The 20222-nt window shown below is 39.8% G+C and overlaps 1 protein-coding gene across 6 annotated transcripts in view; it reads right to left on the reverse strand.

The window, feature by feature from the left end:
* ABCB11 (ATP-binding cassette, sub-family B (MDR/TAP), member 11) overlaps positions 1-20222 on the reverse strand; it is a 36458-nt gene that overhangs the window by 10645 nt on the left and 5591 nt on the right. For 3 of the 6 annotated variants that reach the window (XM_009996122.1, XM_009996126.1, XM_009996124.1), the window contains 15 exons: positions 19044-19285; positions 17867-17954; positions 16852-16985; positions 15582-15753; positions 13760-13884; positions 12830-13004; positions 11395-11508; positions 9520-9630; positions 8480-8605; positions 7492-7695; positions 6059-6229; positions 5496-5697; positions 4703-4778; positions 3727-3862; positions 2149-2310 (listed from right to left, as the gene is read on the reverse strand). In XM_009996122.1, the coding sequence (XP_009994424.1) occupies positions 2149-2310; positions 3727-3862; positions 4703-4778; positions 5496-5697; positions 6059-6229; positions 7492-7695; positions 8480-8605; positions 9520-9630; positions 11395-11508; positions 12830-13004; positions 13760-13884; positions 15582-15753; positions 16852-16985; positions 17867-17954; positions 19044-19285 (2238 nt within the window). Of the gene's footprint in view, positions 1-2148; positions 2311-3726; positions 3863-4702; positions 4782-5495; positions 5698-6058; positions 6230-7491; positions 7696-8479; positions 8606-9519; positions 9631-11394; positions 11509-12829; positions 13005-13759; positions 13885-15581; positions 15754-16851; positions 16986-17866; positions 17955-19043; positions 19286-20222 lie in introns of all 6 variants that reach the window. The other 3 variants (XM_009996127.1, XM_009996128.1, XM_009996125.1) reach the window with 2 other exon arrangements.

Genomic DNA, 20222 nt, shown 5'->3' on the forward strand with positions numbered 1-20222 from the left:
GAAAGAGTTTTTGCTTCAGTGTCCATGTTCAGATTATACACGTTTCAGCAGTTTCATTATGGACTATCTCTTATCTGGGCCATGGACTACATGCCCCATAGCAGTCAGAGCACACCTTCCCAGTCACGTTTCACTGGAAAGGATCCATTGCTCATGCTCTGAGACAGTTCCACAGTGGGAACCAAAGCATAGTAAGGAGAAACTATTGAGAACTTCGTTCCAAAGGTTCACTTCTGATCTGAACTGATCAGAAGACATACCCAGTTCTTCATTCACTGTTTGAGACAAATTTCTGAGTATCTTCAAGGCAGACTGTGGTAATTTTATCCTTGCATTTCATAGCTGTGGGAATTTTCCCCCTCACTTCACCAGCATATTGATCACCAAGTGCAAGCCCACGTGTCTATCACAACATCATTGCAGATATTCAGACAGCTCGGAAAGCAGAGGCATATTCCATCTGCCTGACTGCACTGGCACCAGGCAGAAATGTTTTAAATTTATTAATAACGAAGCACAGATGTTGGACTTTGCTCATGTTCATTATGGCTTTTTTCTTGCAGCCTCTCTCTCCTTTGACAGACTGAGACGTTCAAGAGAGGGAATTCATCCTTAGCAAGGAAGGCATTTAGCATCTTGCAGGATGATGTCAGCCCCACATCTCCCAGTGTCTGGAAAACCTCTTTCAAAAGGAACCAAAGGTTAGACTCATTGCAGAATGCACATACCAGTGTCTCACCTGCTGTCTAGTGAAAGCCACAGTCCTTGACATAAGGTCTGGGAAATCAAAAAGTGTTTAGAGGTAGCACATCTACGGCTAAAAGGCCAAGCACATTGGCCAGAAGCCAGTAAGTGGATCAACAGAGACTGGAACATCTTTTGCTCTGCCCCTCCCTGGGTCTCAGCTAGCAAAACCTCAAGCTGAAAATAAATGTGATTCAAAGCCATAAGTAACTTCCCAGAAAGAAATGTCTCAGCCAAAACAACCTCCCCCCAAAAAAAGAAATAGCGAAAGGTCAATCTGTCCTTTGATAGATGGCTGGCACTGCTATTAGGAACATTTTCTCAACTCTTTTCTAATCATTACCTCAGATGGCGGGGAATTCATTCATTCGCTCTTTCCTGCCTGAAAGGTTTTGGACTTCCAGCTTCTAGAAGAGTGTCTGCCCTTTAGGTTATGCATTCTTTGCACACATATGTACCTAACATGACCTAAACAAGTAAGTGGGAATCACAACATAAGTTTTATTCTATCCCAGGTGGGTACCCAAATGATAGAGGCATTCCCATTTTCTTCCCAGTGAATATGTTGTTTTCTCTATCCTCCTAATTCTTGAAAATTTAGGACACTTTCCTAGGTATTAGAGCAGCACTAAATTTCTTCAGGCAGTCCCTCAGTTTCCCACCACCTTGGCAAATGTTTCCCCAAAAAAAGCTGTTTTATGAAAGGGGAAGTATCCTCTTTCTATTATGGCAAGCTTTTGAAGGAAAACACAGTCATGGTTTTCAAAAGTTTCAAGTGAGGTTGTGGATTTTGATGGTACTGCATCCTTTAGAGAATGCCAGGTTTTACAGCATATTCCTGTTTCCTGCTTGTTGATGCAAGTCTACTTTTTGCTGGCAGCTATGAACCCTATTTCAATTATCTACCTCTTCCTGGGCATTCTGCAGGGAGCAGGCAGCAAAGAGCTGCCTGAAATATATGAACAAAAATGTTAAGTATTTTTTTATCTGATCTAAAGCTTTCTCAAAGGCTTGGCCAAGTCTGCAGAATAAAAATTCTGTAGGGAAGGACCTCTGCATTTCCCTCGCTATCCATTGTACCTGCACATGAGGTACATCTTATCTAAAATAAATTGTATGCAAGTATAGAAACCCACACCAAATAGTTCCTGCAAAGTGAGAGAGATAGCAAAGAACACATTATAAAATGCTAATGAAGCTACCCCCTTCAAACAGCTCAAATGATAGTGTGATGACAGTGATGTAAGTATCACTCCTGAATAATTGCTTATAGGCAAGAAAGCTAACCCCATTTCCTTGATAAGATCTAAAGATCTGCCAAAAAACACGTCAAGTTCTGCATCATATATTCACTCCCTCCTGCTTCAGAGATAAAATACACTTTTAAATGTTAGCAACACATACCCCAAGAATCTGACTGAATAACAAAGCATAAAGTGGATTGACAGCTCCATTCACAGCTGCTGCCAGAGATCCAAGCACCAGGTATGGCCATTCAGAGGCATTGTATTTCAAAATTCTGGTAAATGGTACAGGCTTGACATCTTCCTCCACAACATCAGATGCCTAAAAAAAACAGATGAGGTGTGATGCAACACTCAGTGACAAAACCTAAACTTGGACTGAACATTAGGAAGAATTTTTTCACAGAAAGAGTGGTCAGACACTGGAATAGGCTGCCCAGGGAGGTGGTTGAGTCACCATCCCTGGATGTGTTTAAGGGTTGTTTGGATGTGGTGTTGGTGGATATGGTTTAGGGGAGAACTTTGTAGAGCAGGGATGATGGTTGGACTCGGTGATCCCAAGGGTCTTTTCCAGCCTGAATAGTTCTATGATTCTATGATTCCTCTTCCTCACAAGAGGCTTTTTCTGTTGCTCATTTAATCTTCTTCAGTATTAAAGTAGTGTGGGTGAATATACAGATGAGGCTTTGCCTCTAATTAACAGATACGCTATATAATTAAAACAAGGGAGATGTCAGAGTGAGAGCTGGATTCAGGCTTCAAACATGCTTATTATGCCTCCCTTCTGTGAATTGTAAGACTATATGCTGAACTCCCATAATTATTCTCAGTAAGATCAGAATATTCCTCATCAAATTATAAGTTACCCTGCAGTTTGATTTGAGCAGAACTTTTGTAATACTCAGTAAACTGAGCTCTGTTCATCTCCCTCAGGTTCATATGGCTGGAAATGCCAATACAAAACAAACATTGTGAAGACCTATCTGCTGTAAATGTGCAAGGATGAATGGGTAGAAGCATCTTGTATTTTCTCTTCCTTCTGAGCTAGTGCCAGAGTGACAGCATTAAAGCCCTCTGTTTATCCACAGAACAGGCTTAGCAACAGCAAGAACAGGGTCTTCTGATTTCTGCTCTCTGCACTAAACCACCATAACCATGGCAAATTGGTGCAGAGATCTTCAGAAGCACTTTAGAAGCCCCTTGTGTATATTCCTACATACTCTGCATAGTTTTAAGGCACACTGTCTTTATTTACTATGCTAGCTGATTGCACAAGGACACTGTCAAGGAAAGGACTCTAGGCTAGGCTACAGTGACGTCTCCATTTACTCAACTCTCCAGATGATTTTGAGATGGAAGCAAATTTACTCTTTATTGAGCAAGAAGCAGTGTCATTTATGTCACTGAGTGACTTACATTTCACAGATTAAGCATTTTGCTTTCTGTCAGTTAATTCATCTTTTATGAACATATCTTTTTCAACCTAATCCGCAACATATATCCATGCTCTGCTAGAGATTTTTAGTGGGCCAATAAACATAACAGCCATCAAAATATAGCCTAGGGTTTACACAGAAGAACTGAAGCTGTGGTTTTGTTTAAGTAGAGAAAAGGATTAATCAAGTAGATGTATCTGCCAACAACTCCTATAAAAGAGCCACATATCTGCAAGTTATCATTACCAAGTAATATAATTTGTTCAGTTGAAAAATCTAACCAACAAACTACTGGACCTGACCTTTTTCTCTTGTCCATCATATTCTCCAGAAGAAGGCATAATATATGTAGGCTCTGCATGATCTCTTGCAATGGATAACGGAGGGTCAGGGACCACGTTAGAGAGCTGAGATCTGGAGCGCTGTCGAAGTGAAGCTCTGTAAAGAGGACAGAAATGGTCTGTTCTTCACAGCTCAGTAACACATCTTTTGCCTGCAAAGCAGGTGCAGTTTTCATAGTAACTAAATCAGGATTCACCTAAGCAAACTTTAGGAATCCCACTGACATTTTCTTCCTTTTTTTATGTTCTCTCAATTTCTTGAGAAGAAAATATTCCACAACAGGGACAAATACTTCTCAAAATCATATTCCACCCCTGTCACTCAGATATTACATGTTCCCTGCACTGTGTATCTGTTAAGCAAAATTGTGGTGCATCCTACTGTATTTGCACAAGCCAGTAAGACAACAGGTCAATTCATTATTATCACTATCATGTAATTCAGTCCAGTGAAACAGGATGCTGAAACAATCTACCTCTATCCCTGACAAAACATAGCTCTGTAACATAAGATACATGTACTTGCATATGCCTGACATAGGCTGGCCTGAAAGAAATAGTATCTAGGTACAAGACAGTCTGACTTGTAAAATGCTTGAACTTTCATCAAGTAGAAAACAAAACAAAAATGTCTTTGTACATTGCATCAATTTCTCAAGTAAATGCACAGTAAGTCATTTTTCAAGTGACTGGACTGAAAGTGCATTAGGTAATATAAAAATATGGCTGTATGGTAGTAATATTAAAAATGAAACATTAACACAGCGGACCAGAATTGGAGAGAAAGTAATGTGGTTAGAAAGATGCAGCCCTTCCACTCCCTTTTATGCACCATACAAAAAAGTGATTAATTAGCATTATTGAGATTCTGGAATAGTGGGACGAAGTATGGAGATCTGGAAACATACTGAGATTTACAATCATTTTTAAGACTCACCGCAAACTGGCTCGATAGCTTCCTCTGCTGAATGACTGGACTTTTTCAAGGTTTGGCTCATCCCCATTATTTTCTGCTGCTGTAAAATATAGTATATAGAGCTCTTCAGTGTGTGCTAAAATTGAGTACAACCTAAGTCCACTGTGGCTCTGCAAAAAAAGTGCAGCATCTCCAAGTCATAAATGGAATACTTTGTAGAAGGCAAGGAACATAATACAACCTTACTACTCAACCTACATGAACCACAAGTTCTGCATTTTCATTTGACATGATGAAGATAACTGAATATTATCCCAAGGACCATCTCACTTGAGATGTGACTGCTAAAGGCTGTTTCCCTATTTTAGCACTGTTATTGCTCTCTTAAGATAATCATATCCAAGGTATGATGCTTCACAAAAATATAAATCATTGTATTAGGCCTCCATTTCCAGAAGCTTTGATTCAAATTTGCCTCTAGTAAAACAAGCATGGTGGTTTCAGCATACCCTGCAATTTGCTTGCATTTCAAATGCAGGACTGTCACATCAGCACTAAATGGAGCTATATGATAGGCAAAATTGCAGGTCAAGATTTATGTTTCAGGGAAGAGCTATATTAGGAAGGTCATCCCATGCATATGCAGTAAAAACACTTTAGCCAGGGCTATCATTTTACTAGTTCTATGAATGCTAAAAATCAGCCATGAAGGCAGAAGCGGGGGGGGGAAAAAAAAAAAAAAAAGGCATTTAAAAAAATAACCTCCATTATCTGGAATTGTCCATCATTTTATAGAAGAAAACTTAGAGCTTACTTTCTGTTGTTTCTTTGTTAAGTGCTGTGTCTCCTTTGCTTTGCAAGGTCACCAACATGAAATAAACACCCTTCCTCTTCAAGAGTTCCTCATGAGTTCCTCTCTCCACGGCCTGTCCATGCTCAAACCCCACGATGACATCAGCAGCTTTGATGGTCGACAGGCGGTGAGCGATCGAGATCGCCGTGCGGCCAAAGCGAGCCTAGCAGGGAACAACAGCAGCTCATCCTCAGGACAGCAAACAGAAATGCTTGGAACCAGTGCTACGTAATCTAAAGTTCAGTCTTTCTACAGGTTTCAGATGGATTTGACTTGAACTCCATCCATAGCCCATAGATGAGCAGCTGTTTCTGAGCAGAAGGAGCTATAGATTTCTGTTAATGTCCCAATGTAAGAAAAAAATATTTTCTGTCAATAATACTAAGGTTCTGCTTATGTCTATGAAACTGTGTTTAAGAAAAGCTTCCCCCCTGCTTTGTTGCAATTCAGCAGCACCCTCAGCAGCGTGCATTAAAAATAATTTATCCCCTTTTAAGTCTGATTTATTCTATGCTATTGCAAACCTTATGAAGTGCTTCTTGGACAGTAGCTTCACTTTCATTATCAAGTGCTGACGTGGCCATATCCAGCAGCAGGATTTTTGGGTTTCGGACAAGAGCTCGAGCAATAGCTATCCTCTGTTTTTGACCTCCACTCATCTGGCTTCCCCCCTCTCCAACATGAGTGTCAAATTGCTGTGTGAAGGAAAAAAAATTAAAATGGAACAGATAACAAAAGGTTCTGTTAAGTTTCTGGTGAAGATGTTGGTAAAAAGTCTGTCAGATTTGTCCTGGGAGTAGAATTTAAAAAATGTTGGTTTTGAAAGACAAAAACATTGTTCATGCACCAGATTCAAAGAAAAGCCGATGAAATAACTTCATTCGTAAAGAACAACATAATTTTGCCTGGAGTTCCAACCCCAAGCCAAAATTAGGTACTGATAAAAAAGGTGAAAAGTTACAGTTTGGCTCAGAGCAACTGTATCAGCAAAAGCTGAAATGGAGAAGCCTGCCCACCTTCTGTCAGATGACTCCCCAGCAAACTTTCCACAGAGATAGACTTGCCAGCTGATGGCCTGTGACTCATGAACACTGTGTCTGTGATTCATGGACATCATACTCAGGTGGCACTGAGTTCAAGCAGGGAATTAAATAAACACACAAAGCCTAGCATCTTAACAGCTTGGGTAGTTATATTCACCTAGAGCCAAATCTTGCTTATTCCTTTATTTCCAGGAAAGAAACAGGGCCTTTACACACTCTTCTATGAATAGTTTCCCAGAAGCCTGGAAAGGCGTAGGTGGAGGATAAAAAGTACATAATGACATTAGATAATGGTACCTATATCCTGTCAATCAGGTTCACTGTTGTAACCTGTCCCTTTGAGAGCTACTTGGCAAAATGACCTTCTAGAAAAGCAAACAGCCTGGTATTATCAACTATGGGCTTTGTAAGGAGGATACCACAGGACTGATTGAAGCCCTGTCATCAAAAGTGAAGGAAAAAGGGAAAAGGGAACCTCTAACTTACAGAGCACATACAAGGAGATAAGGCTGTGAGGGTCAGTCGAGACTGCTCAAAAACATGCTGCCTCATGAGAATCTGGACTCTAAATTTCTTTTGGCCTGAGCAGAAACAGACCTCCACAGCATGAATAATACGTATTTTAAAATTATGCTATGATTATTACCATGATATTGGATGTTGTGCATATGATTCCTGAGGAACTCATTCTTCTTGTTTTGTGTTGTTTTTTTTTAAACTTGGTGATGTACATGTAGTAAGACCTAATTATATCTAGTCAAGGGAAAAGGCAATTGCTGCCTACAATCTATATTAGCCTTCTGCCCTCCCACCGAAGCACAAATGGCTGCATGGGGGGCAAGGGGGGGGACGAACAGAAGGATTCTTTATTTTTCCATCAAATTCTGCCAAACATTTTACAAGGCACTGCATACCTGTGGCAAGTCCATGATGAAATTGTAAGCATTGGCCTGCTTGGCTGCTTTGATTATGTCTTCCATGGTAGCATCATCCCGACCATAGCGAATGTTCTCTGCAATCGTGGTGGCAAACAGCACTGGCTCTTGTTCAACAATACCGATCTGTGAGCGTAGCCACTGGATATTAAGGGAGCGAATGTCATGGCCATCCAGGGTTATCTACAGAAGTTAGTTAAAACATGGACAAAAGAAAAAAAAAAAAGGGATATTATCCCCTTTAGTTCAGTGACAAAGAAAGACAGTGGAAATGAAGGGCCGGTGATGCAGTGTTTCCGTGACCAGTGTGAAAAACAGCGTTCATCCATAACAGAATGCAATGTGCTGGCAGCAAGATGTGCTAGTTCTTGGGCCTGGGAGTTGTGCACTTTGATTTCATTTCCCAATATCTCTTTATGCTTGGCCTCAGAAACAAAATGAGGTGGAAAGTAATAATCAAAATTTTGACTATATGTTTACAGTGAATTAGCTTGTCTTTTATACATTCAAATACAGGTCAGCACTTACATAATTTGTGCCAACTAGGAATACATACTGCTAATAGATGTAATTCATATTCTTAGCCAATCCATTACTAAATGGTAATTGCATGAACTAAAGCAATATTATGGGATAATGATTAAATGTTCAATACTGTGTTTTCTATAATAGAAAATTATTTGTCACCCCTGAATTATCATGCCAATAAAAATAGTTTATACTCAGATTTATCACTGAATTTTTGTTTTCTCCTAAGTTTTTCTCTTTCTTATGACTATTTTTTGAAAGAATGTTTAGCATTCCCCTGAAATACACAAGAGGATAGTTTGCTCATTTGAAGAAAAAAAAAAAAAAAAAAAAAGGAAAATTAGGTTAGGAGTCTTCCATCCCACTTAGGAGAAGAAACCATGTCATTCTTTCAGGCCCCTAAGGCTAGACAACAACATTCTAGATGGGTACAACTCACCATGCCATCAGTGGGATCATAGAAACGCTGGATGAGCTGTATTGTAGTACTTTTTCCAGCTCCACTAGATCCAACAAAAGCTGTTGTCTCCCCTGCTTTAATAACCATATTAAGGTTATCCAAGATCTGGAAAGGAGAAAAAAACCCCAAAAACCAGAATCTATCCATTGTAATTTTCTAGCATTCATACAATCAACTGGGTATATTCGGTATCTTAAAATGGAGATTCAAAGCAATTTTGCAAAAGTCAGAAAAATTGTATGAAAAAAAGAGGAAGAGGAAAAAGAAAAACATTTTACATTGTTTGAAGAGTTTATAAATGCAGGGCACTATTTTCCATGACAAACAGGCTGATTTTGATCTTTGTTCCTGTTGTTCATCATTAACAACTATGCAAGTTAATACCATTGGAGAATCTGGCAATAAACCCCCTTTAGGGATGCCTGTTAAAGCATAAATATTAAGATTCTAATAGTGTAATTATGTAGACAAATCTGATACTTCATCTGCTTCTGTCTTCAGAAACAATAACACTCGTTAGCTTGCCCAGTCGTTTGCTTTTCCAAGGACAATTTATCAATTGAAACACAGCAGTAGAGAAATAATTGGGTATACAGCCAATGCTCCTGTACCTATTCCCAGCATTTTAACAGGTCCCATGGTGCAACCCCAGGGTAAATGAAGTGTTTTAACAAAATCTCCTTGCATTGTTCAGCTTGTGTCCTATCCTGGCACATATTGATAAAAGTGCGTAATAGATTGTAATAAATGCTGTATGGAGGTGAATTTGTCTGAAATTACTATCAGTTTATGTTCAGCAAGAAAGGAGTATGTATGGCAATGGAGATGCCAGAATGGCAGAATAAGCAGAATGGTAAGTAGATGAACCTTTTAATAGAATCATTTAGTCTACTTTTAAACAGAGGGTTCTGGGCCTCTGGGAAACAAATTATTTTGAAAATCTAGAAATTGCTTGCAGAACTGGGATATTTTGGTTATTTACAGAAGTTGTGTTCACAGGATGGATGATGAATAATTACCTTTATGTCTGGTCTGGAGGGATAATGGAATGTTACATTGTGAAATTCAATTTCACCTCGTACTTTATCCAGCTTGTAGCCATCTTCTGACATGCAGTCAATGGTGGGTTTCTAGGATAGAATTTATTGTGTTATTTATTTGCTGTTAAACAGCCAGCACTGCTGCATTAGATAAGTATTCCCAATAGCACACAAAGCCGTGGCACTTCTGTTTGAACAGCACTTGGCTGCAGTGAGCCAGCAGCAGGCTCTGCCCCAGGGCTAGTGAGCAAGGGACATGAAATTGAAGGCCACACTGATGATGGAGTTGTTACCGATGGGTAGTATGGACAAAATGAATGCATCCTCTTAGCATTGTAGGCCTACTGCAATTACCACAGTCAACCACTCATCTTGTTTTTGCTGGAACAGAAAAGCTGATTGAGTGAGGCATTTTGATTATGTTAATTTAGCCAGCTCCTCAGGAATGAAATGACACTGCCTTACACATACAAACATTCTCCTACAGCACCACACAACCAATTCATTGCTGAAAATCTGCACCCTTCACCACTTCGCTTTCGAAACATCTGTCCTTGCACACTAGTTCTAAGAGCTGGAATCCTGCTTTAAGCTTTCCCTTTGCTTTGGGTCACAAACAGTTTTGACCAGGTCTTGTGTACAGTGGACTACTAGACATGAGCAAAGAACTCAGACAAATATGAGGAATTCCAAAGAAATCAAATTTTCTCAGGATAGATATTTTTGAAGTGTGAAATAAAGAGCACAAACTAAAGCCATAGCAACATGAATATTTGATAATTGAAACGTGGATGATTTTTTTATGTAGCCTGACACATTGAAGGGAATTTTAATATGAGAAATGTGTATGGTCTAAGATGTTAAGAACAGCTAAAAGACTGATTCCTCTTTAGGAATATATCTGACTTAAATTCAGAAACTAAGCTATGAAAAAAAGTCTCACTGATCCTGGAAATGAGAATCACAGCATGGCTGTAAATTTAGCACCAGAACATAATTTGCATCAAGGCAAAACTGTGTTTTTACTGTCTACTCACAAATCTACAAATATGGCAAGCACGTGGCTCTAATTTTGTCACCCTTCCTCCAGACAGATGAAATCTCACCTTAATTTGTCTTTTTTACCCTAAGGTTTAGCTGACAGCCTAATCTTGAATTTTTGGATTAATTCTTACTATTCCAAGTCTCTGCTTTTGTCTAAAAAAGCACTTCCCTTATTCGTGTCTTTTTCAGTTTACCTTAGAGCTTTAGCTCATGAAATACATAAAGTCCATTAGCATTACCACAGAACCTCTAGCCTTCTTTATATATACCCTTATGTGCTCTGTAAAAGGCAAGCAGCATTTGAATGTGCTTACACAGCTTTCAGCTCAATAAAGCTTGTCAATGACCAGAGACACTATGTACTGCTAAGAAATCAGCAGTATTTTGCCAACCACTAAATTTATACAGATCTAAAAAGGAAGCCTCATGAAAAAATGCCAGCAGCTCTCAGTCTGTCTCATACAACCTTCTTTCAAATATCTAGCTGTCTAGATAATATTGAGATTAACATTCACGTCTGCTGCGTGACCAGTGCCTGTGCTCATTTGGTCCCATTCTAACTCGGGGTAGCTCTGGGACAGGTGACAGGTCACAGGTCACCTTTGCCACTAATGCAAATAAAGCCACATCTTTTGATGCCCCTGGAGGCTGGGAGCTAGATGCTTGCTGCACAGTTGGCTGCACAGTGTATTTTTCTTTAATTGCACTAATTTTTCCACACTCACAAAGTAGATGAAACTACTCCTGCTTGAGGCTTATTTAATTATTTTTCCACTACAAAGTGACACAGCTTAAACATGCATTACTTACTTCATCTATTGTCTCAAAAATGTTTGCTGCAGCTCCACGGCCAGTGGCAAAGGCTTCCAGACAGGGAGATGCCTGGCCAAGATTTAAAGCTCCTACTAAAACACCAAAGAAAACCTGAAGAAGTGGAAAAATAAATTAACAAAATATTACATCACGTCTTTATTACAGTTTAGAGATAGGGAGGCAAATCAAACTACAGTGGCTTAATGGCTTCTTGTGGATCAGCTGAGCTGCAGAGATTCACTACATGAGCAGAATTAACCCACAAGAAAACAAACAAATGCATCTTAAAAGGGGTTTTTCACTGTCTTTCACAACTTCACTGCCAGGCCGAAGTAAACCAATTTACCTCATATTTGCACTGGCCTAAAAACATGTGCACCCAGATATTTACTGAGGTGCCACTGATGTATTTTTAAGCCACCTCAATTTGACTGTATGCCTGTGCCTTGAAACATGGGCTGGAACTGAACATCAGTGGCAAAGAGATTATTTTGGAAATGTCTTTCACCAGTAAGCAGGTAAAAGTCTACAATAATTCAAAAACAGAAATAAACTTAAAACACTGTATCACAACACCTTTGTATATTGCAGTTCCTTTCTCATCCACTTGCAAAACTTACTTCTGGAGCACGCACCTGCTACAGAGAATATTTTTTCTCCATCTCACAGAGAAATTAATTTTAAGGGTTGCTACAAACATTGGATAATGACTATTTGAGGTGAGATTATTCTGCCAGTGCAGCTGGACTGAGAAGGAGGGGAGCATAAGGAGTCTCTCCACTGACAGCTACCATTTTTCAGCTACAGGGTAGCTCCCACTGTTTGCCAATTGTCACTTGGAAGCACTGAACTACAGTTATCATGTGCACAGTAAGGAAATTGCTCACTTTGTTTTTCACAGCACTACCTTGTACCGACTACTGCCAAGAGCAGTTGCAAATTATTTCCTACGAGGGACATCCTCCTTGAACGGAATGACGCAATATTACAGTGTTCTCAGAGCAATTTAAGAAGCCCCATTTAGCAGGAAGTTTTGCACTCTATGCTGCTGGTGGTTGGGAGCTCTCATGGTATACAACAGGCAGAGAAGGAGAAGAAATAGATGTCTCATCAGAACACCCAGGACTTACCAAGGTTCAGGAAAAATTTACTCTGAGTCTGGACTGAAGCCTGCCATTGGGTCTCAAAGAAAGGCATTACTTGGATCACAGCAGACAGCATTTCAAATCTTCAAAATAAAACTGGATTTCTTGTTTTATCTTATCCAATTGTGTTGCATACTTTCATACATATACTGAGTCTTTATAAAGACTCTATTGTCTTTATAAAGGCATGTATTGTGTTTATTATCACAGAGCCAACCAGATACCAAAACCAGAATTAATGTTTTCAGAAACAATCCATAAAAGTTGTGTGAAGCTAAAAGGGGTACCTGCAAAAGAGTGCCAGGTGAATACTCCTCTTCTTCAAGTACAAGTTTAGAGCCATACCAAAAGGCTAATGCATAACTGAGGAAAATTATAAGCCACATGTAACCAGTGAATAATCCCATTATTATTCCTTTTCGAATTCCCCAATGCTGAGCAAACACCAGGTTCTTATCATATCTGTAGAAAGAGAGAGGAAAATGAAGGGAAGACAAAATTATTTTGATAGAGAATCCAAAATAAGCAAAGACCAGTGAAATGAGGCATCTTCAATGACTGACTGTGCTACAGAGTTAACACAGGGCCCACATAAGCTTGATACCCCTCACTCTGAAGTGAGAGACCACTGCTGAAACCAGCAACGCTCCCAGATCATGAAATCCATGCATGTTCTGGTATAATAAGTACTAGAAAAGCTACACTCACTGCAGACACCTCACCATGGGGTTTGGGATTTCAGCAGAGCAACACAAGATAAGTGACACACGGTTTCAGAATCTGGCCAACACCTCAGAGCATGTCCTACAGCCATATTATGTTTTAAGCAAATTTAAGAGAAATTTGCAACTTAGCATCATCAAGTCACATCTTGCTAGAACCAGCTTAAAAATACCTAAGTTTTCACACATGCTGCAAAAGTGATGTATCAGACAATGTTTAGAGGAAAAATTGACAGTATGCTCCTACAAGTGGAATGATTCAAATATAGTATTACTGATGTTTTGTTTCACCGATTGCATTATGAAACTGGTTTTGCATATGTAATATCATTTGATACCTAAATTTCTGTAACATACATGTATATAATTCTCAAAGCTAACAGATGGTCATTGTTTTAGAATTTGGAGACTAATTGCCACAATTCTGAAGTCTTTACAACATTACTTTGCTACAGGAAAAATAAATCAGAGGCCTTAGAATTTGTTCAAACAAACCTTTCAACTTCTTTCTTCTCCCCACCAAAAGCAGCCACTGTTCTGATGGATGAGAGCACTTCATCAGCCACAGCTCCAGCTTTTGCATAAGCCTTTAATTCTCGGCCTGTTAGTTTTGCCACAGCCTACAAAAGCAGAAGTCCTAGTTATACCAGAACTGTAGGTGCAGGCAGGGACAGTGGTAAGCAGTGCTGGCTGTTACACTGTGCTGCCAGCTCTGCCTGAACTCACCTCCTCTGCTCCAAAGAAGTTTCTGTTAGGCATGCTGCACACTCAAATGTTTCTATCTTCTAGTATTAGGGCATTACCTACCTCTGTAGCATATGTTTTGCAGAACTGAAATACCCATGGCCGAAAGATCTGTTCGGGGTAGCTAGAAGGAGCAGCTGACCACACCTGTTTTCCCTTCCTCCCTCTCTCTCTGCTGCTACCTGGGTATAAGCAGACTGCAGTGTGAGGAAGGAGGAGCTTAAGCAGCTCTTCAGCCACTGTGACAGAGCTCACCTTTAGGCAGAACAGGTAATGGTACAGATGGAGGATGGAAACAGAGGTTGCCCACCATTGTGCTTTGCTTCTTGGCCTGACAGCAAACAGGTCCCTACACAGCAGCCCAGACTATACCAAAAGCTTACTATGGCTCAAAAAAATGCCCAAATTAATGGAAGAAAATGTAGTCATGTACAATTCTACACAAGGATACCACATTGGCTTGGGAATGACATACCACTAGAAATTGTGAAGTGTCATTTGCTTTCTCTCTTCAAACACCCTACTGCAGGTATCTATTAGCCACTTTTTGAGACAGGCAACCAGGATAGATTGAGCTTTTTCTTTATGGCAAAAAAACCAAAGACTTGGACTCGAAAGGCTCATCAGGAGGAAACACTGAACAGCTGGGATGTGAAAGAGATGGGGACAGAGAAATAAGAACGGAAAGAGGAACAGTCAGGAACATCTAAGGGAATGAGCTCAATAAGAAATTGCAAATGAAGGAAGGCAGCATTTTGGGGTTTATCTCATTCCCTGCCAGGATTCTGCTCTTCCACTTCACACTGAGTCGTTCATTATTCATGGCACCTACTTGCAGCTAGCAAAAGGTGCTAAAGGAGAGCAGAATGACAAGAAATTGGTTGTTACATTGGAGGTTTGAGAGCAAAATTATAGCAAACTGTCCCTACTGTAAAAGTGAGTTAGCCAAAAGGCTGAACCCAACCAAAGAGCAGAGTGTGAAACTGTGCAGAGGAGAAGCAGGAACTGCCCAGCCCTGCTGGGTGTGGGAGTGGAGGTGAGAGAGGGACAGGGTGCTGCTACTTCCCCCTTCAGTGCCCTCCCTCTGCACAGGGAGTTTGTAGGGACTGGGTGGAAGAGCACAACAGGAACAACTGGGTGAGGACACAGCAGCTGCCAGGAGCAGGGACAGCGCTTCCAACTGTTTTACAGCTCTGAAATTTGACAATTTCCCTTAATCTGCATAGAGAAATCAAGTCCCATGTCTAGCAACTAGCTAAGCCAGGTGTGTAGTGATAGAAAGAAGGTATAGGCCAGGTTCTCATCTCAGCAACTATAATGTCCATCCACAGGATCCAATAGACATTATGCTTACATTTCCACCTCAGAAGCAGGATATATTATTCTGGGAATCAGAATAATCAAAGCAGAGCAAAGCCCACCTCTGCCACCTCCAGTGCTGCTGTGACCATAATCTGCCTCTCTTGACATTAAAGGGGTGTAATAGCCTTCTTTTCCACCAATCCTTTCAGCTAAATGGCATGACCTTCCCTGCCCACCATACCTCAACAGGAATCTCTCACAATTCACTTACCAAGCCATAGACAGCTGCTCCAATCCCAAGCAGTGGGCTGACTGCAATGATAACCAAGGTCAATTTCCAGCCACTGACAAACCCCAGTAGAAATCCACACACAAAGGTGGTTAAGCGCTGGATAAAGATTGCTACTTGGTCAGCAATAGCCTCATTAATTTTGTTAACATCACTGAAAAAAAAAAAACAACAGGAGCAAAAGGCATTCAGGTTTAAAGTGCAAAGTTGTTAGCCCATTGATATATCAAGTGAAATAACAGTCCTCTACTGAAAAACTCGAGAGTGTTGAGTTGAAGAACATGTTTATATTTCTTCTGGAGAATGTTTTTTTTGCAGTCAGGAAGCTTTTTGCAGGTACAGGACAATATTATTTTAAAAAACAGGGAACTAAGTGTTATTTATTAGACAAATACATGCTTATTAATACATGCTTATGCTATTTTTTGCCAGAGAAATTCTTCACACTGACTCACACTTGGCACTTATTCTTCATAAAAAGAATACCACAGAAAGTCATAAGTACCACTGGGTACTGAGTAAGGACAAATAAACTCCCCTTGAAATCTTCTGCAGATGTGACTATTATGATACTGGCACGACTGAGACCAGGGAGCCATCTAGAGTTGGCACATTCACCTCGCAGATGCCTTCAGCCTGTAAACGGAAACCACTAAGGAGCAAGCCTTTAACTCCACTTTTCTCTGGGCTAAATGTTCAGTCAGGATAAGAAGGTTTCCCCGTCTACCTTGGTTCCCTTTTTAAAGGTAGGTGCTTTTACCTTTTTTAGCAGAAGATTAAGCAAGGCTCACTCTTCTCTTTTAAAAGCCAGCAAAAGCAGTGTTTCCCTAATGTAGTTTTTCTTTCTGGGTAGCAAGAGCAGGTTCCAACGCACACATCCAGCTTCAGAGGAGTGTGCAGTGGCAGCCAAATTGTAGGATTACTCTGAAAGGACTGGGCATAGGAGGAGAAGGGAAGGATAGAACAAGCCAACCAAAAAAACCCCAAACCTAACTCCAAAAAAATACCCCCACTCCAAAACCAAACAGGAAAAACCTCACATTTACTGACAGAAAGGGCACAAAAGGGAAATAATTTGAGGTTAACAGTTACTGCACTTGGATCAAAGGTGGGAGGGGGACCTGATCCCAGGAACATAGCTGTATGTTATCTTAAAAGGTGTTTGTCAAATGCCTAGCTATTTGCACCCTGCTGTGTTTGGATGGAAGTGCAAAATGTTCTCTGTAGCATATGTTTGTTCTAGGTTACTTACTCAGAAATGCGAGTGTTCAGTTCTCCTACAGATGTACAGTCAAACCAGCCTATATCCATTCGCATTACTTTCCTGAAATAAGCTTTTCTGATTTTCTGTATCTGACGACCTGCAGCCATAACCCAAAGGCAGATCTGGGAAAAGCATAATGTGGCTTATGAATTGCAGTAAAAAGTCTTTCTACTCCCCACAAATGGGAAAAAACAATTTGTCTAAAATGGGTAAGAGTAATTTGGCTATTTTGGCTATTGATAAAATTACTATTCAGGTAAAATACATTCTAGGTACACAGACATGATAGTTGTTTTAAGTCTTAGATCTTTTAATAATCCAGCAATTTTATAGGGCCTGTGGATCAACATTTGTCTCAGTCCTGGTAGGCTGAGATTTCTGACAGGTGCTGTCACACAAATATCAGACAGACAAAAATGTTTTCCATCTACAGCTGTAAGTACTACAGGGATGGCAGCCATCCTACCTCAGCAAAACTCTGGGATAGCTTTCAAGTAGTTATTTTTGTTATTATAAAAAGCTTCAAAATCAGTGGACCATTTAGCAGATTATGCAGCAATCATCCAAGCTTGTGGCTCCTCTCAAGACATAAGGACTTAACTATTATTATGGAATATGTAGGGTGTGGTTCTTCTCCAACACTAGTTTTACACTAATATTAGTCTGTAATATGCCTATAATACAAACACAGTGCTCAACAGTTTTTTGGGGAGGGCATGTGGATTCCATAGTAACTTGAGAAAGTATTTTGTATGTTGTGAAAGGAGAAGCCCGCATTCATCTTACTGGATCAAATGTATCCCTGTATAAAGGTATACATGCACAAATCCCAGGAGGTCTCAGTTTGCCCAATTTGACCTATTTCATCCAATAGAATGAGAACTGAAAGCATCTGCTTTTCTCAAACGGGCAGCTGACTAAGCAGGTAAAGGGAACATAATTATTATAAACAATTATTTAGTGATTTAAACTTTGAAATCAAAACAGGGAACAAAATACTGACTTGGAGGTATCCTAACACAAGTACAGCACAACCAATTCCTGCATAGTAACCTGCAAACTTGGTCATTTCTTGTTCAATGTCCAGCAGCCTGAAAAATAGGGGGGGGGTGGGGAGAAGAAAAGAAAAGTTAGCAATACTGTTTTAAGTTTTTCATAGATTTCTCATCTGGTGTTTCTTCAAGTTAGAGTCATATCAGCTGGCAAGTCAGGATGTTTTTCTAACACTGTTTCCCAATACTGGGGCTGAGGCTCCCAGAGGCTGGTTTCCTTGCTCCATCTGTTTGCTCAGGGGCAGGGTGGTGGCAGGAATACACAGTTGTCCTGGAGCAGCCCTGCAGTTTCTTGAGAAACCTCACAGGAATGCAAGCTCCAAAACAGCAACGGTGAGAGGGTGACTCAGGGAAGACCTGTCCAACAAGTTCTCATTAGATGTCGAATGTACCATTATACCAACTAATAACACTCAGCTTGGACAGCCTGGAGCAAATCCTACATCTAGAAATGTGAATCACTTCCCACGTGCTCTGAATTTCAGAGAGCTTTGTCTCTGAGAAAGTAGAAAACTTTTAGAATGATGCACTGAAAAATGACCCTTCAGAGAGGTTACAGATTTAAATTTGGCTTTGACAGATACCTGTATCTGAACGAATCATCTAGACTTCATTTATTACAGTTAATGGAAAGAATCGGGCACTCTTGTAGCACAGTTCATGTGACTTGCCTTAGACATCTCACATAAGCTAAGATGAATTACATTCTAGAAGTGCTCATTTCTCTTCAATGACTAAAGTTTAGCTAACTGGCTAAGTCAGCAGGCACCTATAGGTACCTAAGTCCTAACAAGTATGACCAGAAGTCATTATTACCTACAGTGTCATCAGAGAAAACTGATTAATGAACTCAGATGTGTAGTAGATACACCTATTATCACAACAATCATCACCAAGAATATCCTTGCTGGCATCTACAGCTGAAAGGCCAATACCCAAGCTGACTTTCTCTCCCTCCAGGTAGTATCGCCAGCTCATAAACAGGACTCTGTAACAAGAATCATGTCCAATTTTTTGCCTTATGGATAGAAAACACAAGGTTTAAAGCCTGAGGTGGACTTCCACTAGCAGTACATTCTCTAACAAACCATAATAACAGGAAAATAAACAAATACATCTCCTACTTACCCACATGGTATTGTGGCGTTCTTTTCATTATGATGAATAGTACCATTAATCCACACTATGGTGTTATTTTCACATATCTTGCTGGGGTCTTTAAGCTCTTGCATTTCAATGTCATATTCAATAAACGTGTCTGCCATTGCACCAAACACAAGCAACACACCTGGCTGGGCTGCTCCATGAGCAATAGCACAGAAACTACCAATAACCATCATTAAAATTTCCGTAGATGAAGAAAAACGAAACTAAAAAGACAGGGAAAAAGATGGTCTCTGCTGAGAGGCAGTCTTCATGCTGGTTGTATACTGATAAATTAATCAGGTGGATCATATAGAAAATAATTCTCTTTAAATTTCAGACAAATCTTTAATAGAGAAAGAAGACAAATTTCCCTCTCCAGTCTAAGCTTGTTGCACCTGTGATTACAGCCTCATAAATTATGAGCTCCCTTTTACTTGACAGCAGAATCTGACCTTATTATTATTAACATTAATAGCTTAATATAATTCCACATTATCACCATTCCAGAAACGAAGTAAAATATTAAGAAGTAATTATAATTCCTATATATAGTCTGTTTTGCAGATTTCCTGTGGGAACAGAGGGAGATGAATTCAGGGCCTCTGAATAGAGTAAGCCAGTTTCTCAAGAGCTTGGTGTGCTGTTGTAGAAAGCCAACTAAACAACTCCAAGCAAGTTCTCATAATTCATATTCTAAAACATGTTGGCTGAGCCAGGCAATTGTGCACTGGCTCTTCATCTTGCAGAAATGTATAGAAATATTACATAACATAACTAGTAAAAAAAAGGATTGAGCCAGCTCCTATTACCAAACATTCACCATGGTCCCAATTCTTTCACGCATGCAGCTGGGAACTCAGCCAAGAAGTGACTTAAGTTACCTCTGTCATGACTGTGTGAAGTCTGATTCTCAGGTTGAAGTAATGCATAAATATATAAACGATACAAATTATTAATAAATATAAATATTAATAATTAAATATTAATAGATAATCTGTATGTATTATTCGTATGTAAATATATGAACTATATAAACTCCATATAAAATATTAGTATCAAATGCTACATATTTGGAAATAGGAGTGTTAAGAGGAGTCATAGCCTGCTGAAGAACCTGGCCAGGTTCTGCAGGTGCTATAATGTGTGTAAAAGGAGAAAGAG

Source organism: Chaetura pelagica, unplaced genomic scaffold (assembly GCF_000747805.2).
Source record: "Chaetura pelagica isolate M959 unplaced genomic scaffold, ChaPel_1.0 scaffold3, whole genome shotgun sequence".
Taxonomy (NCBI): Eukaryota; Metazoa; Chordata; class Aves; order Apodiformes; family Apodidae; genus Chaetura; species Chaetura pelagica.